Consider the following 8,839-nt stretch of genomic DNA (forward strand, 5'->3'; position numbering starts at 1 on the left):
ACACGTTGCATAAAACTTTAACCAGTGATTGTTGTTCCATAAAGCTGTGTCTATATAATGGACATTATACTTTGACTTGGACATACAAATTTCACATCTCTGTTATCCTGTATTTTTTGTACTTCAGTTGTGAAGTAGATACTTACTAGATTCCAAAATATAATTGGATGATCATCTATAAAACCGTCTGAAGAGAGACACAAATCTCCTTCATTTTCTAAAACATGTTCCAACTCTTTCCTTAAAACTAATGGACTAAGATATGGAACAACTATAGGTTCTAGTGTTGATATACATCTGAAATATATAAATAAATAAAGGTGTGTTTTTCCTGAATGCATTTTGAATTGATATATACTACTGATGAGTAGTACATAAACCTGATTAAATATGCATATCCAAGAGTTGTATCCAGCGTGCTTACTTTACTTTACTTCAACAAAACCTAAATTGTAACAGCTAACTGCAATTCTAAATCCTTAAATTGTCGAAGAAACCAAATAATATCAAAATTTCAAGGCAATTGAATTCTTTACCATTAAGATACCAAAATTACTTTATTATCTATGTATGTATAGTATTACAGAGGGTCGAGTATTATCTAGCATGCTGGTAACATCCAATTTGATAGTTACAATATCTTGTTCTCAAAGGAAGTTCATTAACTTGGACAAAAAGGTCATCCAAGATCTAGATAACTAAATATCTGTATAAGTAGATAATTAAGGTAGACAACAATTTTGATTCTTTTTTTTAAATTGTCTCCATTGTAATAAGTCATTCTACCACAATGCCATTCTAATGACATTATATTTAAATTGTCAAAGCAGGTTCTGTAGAACCCATTTCTTAATAACATTTGACGAATTGTGGGGTAGTGAAATCCAAAGTAGAGCAATATGATAGCCTCTTTCTGTTTTGCTCTCCTAGAATTCTTGTTATTAAGAAAAAGGTCTTACATGACATGCTTTGATTGGTTAGGAATAATTTCATAAGAGAGACTGTGGGAGAAAACTTGCAACAAAGACAATAAATATATTAAATAAGTGATTATATTCTGTTTTGATGATTACCAGTATTATGGTAAATTTCCACTTTCAAGAATGAATTATTAGAATTCAACACAATAAATGTTATCTTTACCTTGACATTATATCCATTTTATTATTGGAGCCTTCTGAATAGAAATAATCTTCTTTTTCTTCCTTCTCTAAGGAAATGCTTAATGGGGATTTCTTAGGCTTATGATGTATACCATCTATAGATTCATATGAGGAACTGTAGGATACATCATCAGTAGCATGAGTCAAACATTCACTAGTACACCGTTTTCTAGCATCTAATGCTATTTCACCTAAATTCATAGATGCACTATCTACAACTGGCTCAACTCCCAGTCGACCTCCTTCACTAAAACTCAACAAACTTTCAGTTAATCTTTTAGGAGATGAGTTTGTCACCGACAAATGATTTGGACTCGAGTACATCAAGTTTTTATCTTCAACTAAACCGTCTTCATCAAACATTAACTGACTTTCTGACATAGAGGATTTGTGACTAGTAACCTCACTTTCTTCATCATCATCACATTTCACAACAAATTCTTCCTTTATAGTCCTTTTCTTGTTGGTACGCCAATCCTAAAAAGCATAAAATAAAGAAATTTCTATATGCTGACACAGCAGAAAATTCCATGGCAGCTATTGTGTTCTACTACATCAGTGGCATTTCTACGAGACCAAAACTTAAGCTTTGGAGTTTCAAATTTCATATCATTGAGTTCTTAAATGCCTTGTGCTATCGACCCTCCTTGAAAATTCTGAAGCCCCTCTTAGCCCCTCCACTTAGTGATTTATAGAAACACCACTGTATATCATATGTAGAAATAAACTTTGACACGAATAAGATGCTATGTTAAGGGCATTTCACATCACATGGTTTGAGATATTTTTGAGGGAATTATGCATGTTTTGTTAGTAGTTCTAAAGACTATTTACATATTTTCAAGACTCAAATCAACCCCCCAAAAAGGCACATCTGTCCCTTTAAATAAAAATTCATTCAATGTTCCATTTCTAGTCACTGAAAAAGATGTGCACATGAATCAGCCTATAATTGGTTTTAATACTATCACATATTTTGGTCAAAATTTTAATGTATGCTTATGAATTGTTTTCGGAATTTAAGCGCCAAATCTGTTAAAATGTTGTGAGATTGTTAAAATCAGATGATCCTATTTGAAAAGTACATAGTGGTTATAGACATCTAATTATTCAATGTAAAAGTTCCATGGTTGTGCATGGTTGTTTCGAACTCATGTATAAATAGTAGCACATCTATTGGTTTTACTCCTCTGAGCAAGGATTGGAACTACAAGAAGTTTTGTAGGCAAACAACAACAAAACAACCTTGTCGTTCATAACGTGACAACTTTTGATTCAGTACATTCTGCTAATGGTAGATCATTTTGAGTCAAGGGCAATAACTCAAAAACCGTTCATCAAAAGATGGTCAAATTCGAACTTGTCCAAAGATCTCATTAATATAAATGATCACACCAAATTTCATTCAAATCAGATAAAAACTTTTGTCTCTATTGCGTTCCAGCTTGAGTCATAGTTAAGCAAGGGAAGATGAAGTCACTACGTAAATGAATAAAAACACTAAATTCATAGCACCAGGAGTAACACCTGTAGCTCAAAAACCTAGATCAATTGCTTACTAATTACAAGAACCTTTCTAAATGGATAGATGAATGTATAAGAGAAGAAATATTTGAAAAGGTACCACAAAGGGAAACTGTTTCTTGGTGTTCACCATTAGGAGTTAAACCTAAAACATTATTTTCAACAGTAGATGAGGAACATTTAGAACCTCACATGACAAGCAATTGATAAACAAATTTTATTGAGAGAAACACTAATTCAAGGTTCTAGAACATTTTACTAACAATTTAACCATTGTCGTTTAATTATGCAAATTTGATATTCGCAAGGGCTATCATCAGCTGCTTCTTGAACCAGAATCTAGATCTACTGCCATGTTCAGTATTCTTTGGGGTGACTAATCACGGTGGGGTAATCTCAAGCCAAAAAGATTAATATTTGGAGCAAAGTGATCACAAGATTTATTTGATGAAACTATATACAGAAAATTTGGGGACATAGAAAAATGCTTGAACCAAAGAGATCATTTGAAGCAAAGAGATCATTTGAACCAAAGAGATGATATTCTCAACAAAACTTTAGTGACAGTATCAAAACAGAAGTTTTGGCATTACATTGAACAGATACAAGCATTTGGTTTAGAAAATTTATAATTTATGATTATAAATTTACCAAAAGTAGATTAAAACCAGCACCAGATAAATTAAATTACTATTAAGATAGCAAACCACCCCAATCCAAGGAGGGCTAAAAAGTTTCCTAGGGATGATAGGATACTTAACGACGTTCACATAAGATATCCATCTTTAACTGCTCCTATAAGACAACTTACTCAAAAAGACACAAAATCTAAATGGAACAGAAAACAAAGTTTCTTGAGACTTAAAGTGAAGATTGCAGAAGTGATATCTTGAAAATTGTTGATTGCTACCCAAATGCCTATCTGTAAAATTGGAGATCTATCAAAAAAAAACTCAAAAGTTGATGACCTAAGTAAAAATTTGAACATGCTGTTGTGTAGCCAACAGTTCAAAGAAACAGTATCAAGAGTGTCCGTAATCAGCTGAAAAACACAGCTAAAAATGGAAAAAGCAGAAATAACTAGAGCAATGAGTGGGACTTTGCTAAGTGCTAATCTGAAAGATAGCTATGGCCATAGTAATATGCCCACAATTGTAATTGTAGCCAAGTCCTCCAGGGGGTTGTTTTTTTTCTTTCTTAGAATTCTACCCAGAGTGCACAGCCACAACTACAAACACCATATTTTCACTGATGCAATATCCTTATAAAACTCATGAAACTAAAATGTTTAAATGTTATGACATAGGAGGCAATATACGCCCACATGAAATAAAAATTATGAGTTTTTTCACTTTTTTTCTTACTTCTACAATTGGATTTCAAATTCAATAGATCTGAAAACTTACAGATGGATAGACATTTTGATTGCGAACTAAAATCAATTTTGATTCCACTTCAAATTTTGATGAAATTAAGTAACTTTCAGAAATTTTTAGATATTAGAAAAATTATTTTTGCAAACTCAAAATGGGGCCTCTGATTTGCAATACTTTGGTATCACTAGAAACTACAATCAATTACAAAGAAAAGTATGCACATGAATGTTTGAATTTCGGTTTTGCCAAACTTTTGAAAGGCCCTTATTTCATGACCTTCACCTTTGAAGACCTTGTGACCTGAACAAAAGTTGTTGCCTTTGATGTGATCTATCTGATGATATCTTTTGTTGTATGAAGATGTTCACTTCCGGGTTTGATGAAAATCAAAATTTTTAACTTCAAAGAGCTCTATCATGTAACCTAATTTACATATGACAAATTGCTTCGTGTATTCTTAATACGATTAATCTCTTCTTTCCAATTGTATATATAACACTTGATATTTTGTTTCAAATTGCACTTTTAAAATTTGAAAATTTTGGCGTAACTTCTTTAGTAACTGAGCGTAATTTGACTTTTCAAGCCTTTAATGCAAAACTATGAATATCTCATGATCTTATTACTGTAGACACTTGGAATTTTGAACATAATTTAATATTGTTCACATAATAACAGACCTTACAAAATTTAGGGGGCAGACATGGCACATCCGGTTTAGAGTTACATTAAGTACCTTGTTATCACATACTGCATTATGCCATCTCCTACCTCAAATTTTCATAAACAAGCATTATATACAGGTAAATGGATTTTTCCAGATTTTGATGGGGTAAGGAAGGGGTGCATACACACTTGCACATTATATTCGGAAATATACAGTATATATATCTGCAATTTTCATAACTCGCAATTTATGCATTTGTCACAAATAAAATCATGAATGAAAATCAGTCACTACTAAGGCCAAATTGTGATAAAGTTTTTTTTTCAAATTGTGATAAAGTTTTTTTTTTTTTTTTTTTTTGACGTTTTACTTTAAAAAATGAAAAGGTTTTCCATTCTACTGAATTAACATTTATGATTATTAATATGAATAACATTGATCTTTGCAAGGTCAATGGTCTGCGATCTGTTGGTACTTTGACCTTTGATGCCTGACATCTACTTCCGGATTTACGGGCATCCAAAACAGCAATTATCAAAACTTGTAAGGGTCATATCTCATGACCTTAACCGACTTCATGACCTGAACAAAAGGTATAGCCATTGCCCTAATCACACGATGTCTTTAAATTTGTTGTATGATGTTCGGTTGTAGAGCTATTTGAATATTGCCAAAAGGAGAACAAGCTGAGTGCCAGGAATTTCTTTAAGTGATTGGAACATGGATTCCTATATTTCAAAAATTCGAAATGTGGAAAAGAACGATCCATTTCCATACATGAAATAGGTTGACAAGCGCTATCAGTAAATGAATTATTTTTCGAAAATAATATTTTCATACTGCAATTTTCATTCACAGCCTTTTTCTGTATATTTTTGATTTTTGATTAGGTTCATCCCTTTGTGATAATAAACAATTTCACAGAGTCTTATCTAAATCAGACAAGAATTTGTCTTCTGAGGTGTTTAAGAGGTTAAGATTGAACACGTTTTTGAGAACAAGTGCAATAACCCATATTAAATTTTTTTCACTTTTTTACTTTTAAATAGGGTTTGTTAAAATCTGTCGAGAATTTCGTCTTGAACGAGATTTCAAGAACAAGGGAAATAACTTTTTAAAATACTTTTTAGATTTTTTGGGTACATCATTGGGAAATAATAAACAATTTCACTCGTTTCGTCAAAATCCGTCAAGACCTAGACCTTTTAAAAGATAAAACTTGAATGCGTTTTCAAGAACAAGGGCAATAACTCATATAAAATATATTTCGTTTGGTCTATATTCAATAAAGCTCATCATTGGGTGATAAAAAATTTCATCAAAATCCATCAAGAAACCAGCTCTCTATCGTATGCACAACACATTTTCAAATTAAACAACAAATTTTCACACACAAGGGCAATAACTCATTAAATAGTTTTCGAATAGTCTTTCATTTTAGGATGAATCCATCAAGATCCATCAAGAAACCAGCACATTAATGTGTGGGCGTATAAAAATGTGTTGACCAGTAAAAGTTTTCAAAGGAACATAAGTGGTATATATTCTTGTAATAAATGTCAACTAAGATTATAGATCACAATCAAAAAGTTCATGGTCATACTATACCTTCGCATTAAAATCAATTCCATGAATGCAAGGCACCTTACAGGTGTATTTTTTGGGGACTGTCCATAGGTTAATCCTTTGGTGATAATAAACAATTTCATAGAAAATCCATCAAGAATTGTGCCTTCTAGAGTGTTTATGAAATATTATAGGCATATTGAATGCATTTTCAAGAACAAGGGCCATACCTCATAATTAATATTTTTGATTTTTCTGATTTTCAATATGGTTTATCCTTGAGTGATTACACGCAAATCAAGTTTCATCACAATTGTGTCTTATAGAGTGTCTCAGAGTTAAAAATTTAACACATTTTTGAAAACGAGGGCAATAACCCATACTAAATATTCAAAAAATTATACTGATTTTCAATATGGTTCATCCATGGATGATTACAAACACTCACACCAAGTTTTGTCAAGCAAGTGTTTACGAGCAATTGTGGACGGATGGACATGGGTAATGCCAATAAACATCCCCCGATTCATGTGAGCGTATAATAAAGATAACCTTGCGAAGCAAGGTGACCTACGCCCACCCGCAGCTTTGATTGCAAGTAAAAAATTAGTGTTTGTAGCCTGTACAGTGAGCATGAGCCAATTGTGAACAAACGGACGGTTGAAAATATGCTTCCATACTACATGTGGGCATATAAAAATCAAAAGAATCCATAAAGGATTGTTGCTTGAAGAGTGAGCAAAAGTTGCACTTTATGGCTAATAGAGTTAATACACCAATTTGAAAAAAAAAATTTGGTGAAAAATTATCAGATCATCCTGAAAATTGATAGGGATCATCTTCATAATGACATTGCCCCCCAATATAAAAATCCATAAAGAACTGTAGCCTGTTGAGAGAGCACGAGCCAAATTTGAACGAACCGACAGACCGCCAGGGTGATTACAATAGACTTCCCATATTTTGTTGGCTATTGAATGAAGTTTTCTACATCAAGCAAATTCACTTATATATCTAATATTTTAATATAAAGAAGTTGGTCATATTAAAGATGGCAAATGACATGTTCCTTCTTTCAAACCTCAAACAAAGGCTTGTGGCAAGTCTCGCAAGCAAATACATCCACCAGCAGCTTGATAAAGAGCTAAATATGAACTATAAAACAAACTCTTTATCATAGCCTGTAGATGGAGCACGAGCCAAAAAAATGAAAAAACGCGATATCAGAGCTTTATGCGATATCTCGCAAGAAAATCATCGGATCATCACCAAATTAAATAGTGCACATCTTCATAATGATATTGACACACATATAAAAGATCAAAAGATTGCATGGAGAATTGTAAGCTGTAGAATGAGCACGAGCCAAAAAAGTGAGAAAAAAAAACGAATGCAATATCTCTCAAAAAAATCATCGGATCATCACCAAATTCAATAGTGTCCAACTTCATAATGATATTGACACACATACAAACAATCAATTGCAGCCTGTAGAGTGGGCAAAATAAGTGAAAAAAAACGAACGCGATATCAGAGTTTTAAGTGATATCTCTACAGAAGATAGCTTGCCAGGCAAGGTAATATACGCCCACTGGCAGCTTTGATTTTAAATAAAAACATTTGGCAGTACAGTAATAATCACCAGTATGATAATATATTCAACCTTCAGTCATACACTTCTTTTGAACTTTTTGAGGCGATACAGAATAATATTACGAAGTTTCATCAAAATCCGTCAAGAAATGTGCCTTCTGGAGTGTTTATGTGCTAAAAATTGAATGCGTTTTCAAGAACAAGGGCAATAACTCATAGTAAGTATTTTTTTCGATTTTTCTGATTTCCAATAGGGTTTATCCTTTGGTGATAACAATCACTCATGCCAAGTTTTGTCAAAATCTGTCAAGAACTATGCCTTCTGGAGTATTTACGAGCTAAAAATTAAACACATTTTCAAGATCAAGGGCAATAACTAATACTAAATATTTTTTGATTTTTCTGATTTCCAATAGGATTTATCCTTGGGTGATAACAAACACTCATGCCAAGTTTCATCAAAATCCGTCAAGAATTGTGCCTTCTATAGTGTTTACGAGCTAAAAATTGAAAGCGTTTTCAAGAACAAGGGCAATAACTCATACTAAATATTTTTCGATTTTTCTATAGGGTTTATCCTTGGGTGATAACAAACACTCATGCCAAGTTTCGTCAAAATCCGTCAAGAACTGTGCCTTCTGGAGTGTTTGCGAGCTAAAAATTAACCGCGTTTTCAAGATCAAGGACAATAACTCATACTAAATATTTTTTGATTTTTCTGATTTTCAATAGGGTTTATCCTTGGGCGATAACAAACACTCATGCCAAGTTTCGTCAAAGTCTGTCAAGAACTGTGCCTTCTGGAGTGTGTTTACGGGCTAAAAATTAAACATGTTTTCAAGAACAAGGCAATAACTCATACTAAATTTTTCGCTTTCTGATTTTTAATAGGGTTTATCCTTGGGTGATAACAAACACTCATGCCAAGTTTCGTCAAAATCCGTCAAGAA

General features: G+C 32.7%; 1 protein-coding gene across 1 annotated transcript in view; it reads right to left on the reverse strand.

The window, feature by feature from the left end:
• The window catches only part of LOTGIDRAFT_230663 (hypothetical protein), a gene marked incomplete at its 5' end in the record, with an annotated part of 22,099 nt that overhangs the window by 8,753 nt on the left and 4,507 nt on the right, over window positions 1-8,839 (reverse strand). Inside the window, 2 exons of the mRNA XM_009049720.1 lie at window positions 147-297; window positions 1,144-1,640. Coding sequence (XP_009047968.1) covers window positions 147-297; window positions 1,144-1,640 — 648 coding nt within the window. The remainder of the gene's footprint in view (window positions 1-146; window positions 298-1,143; window positions 1,641-8,839) is intronic.

Source organism: Lottia gigantea (assembly GCF_000327385.1).
Source record: "Lottia gigantea unplaced genomic scaffold LOTGIsca_14, whole genome shotgun sequence".
Taxonomy (NCBI): Eukaryota; Metazoa; Mollusca; class Gastropoda; family Lottiidae; genus Lottia; species Lottia gigantea.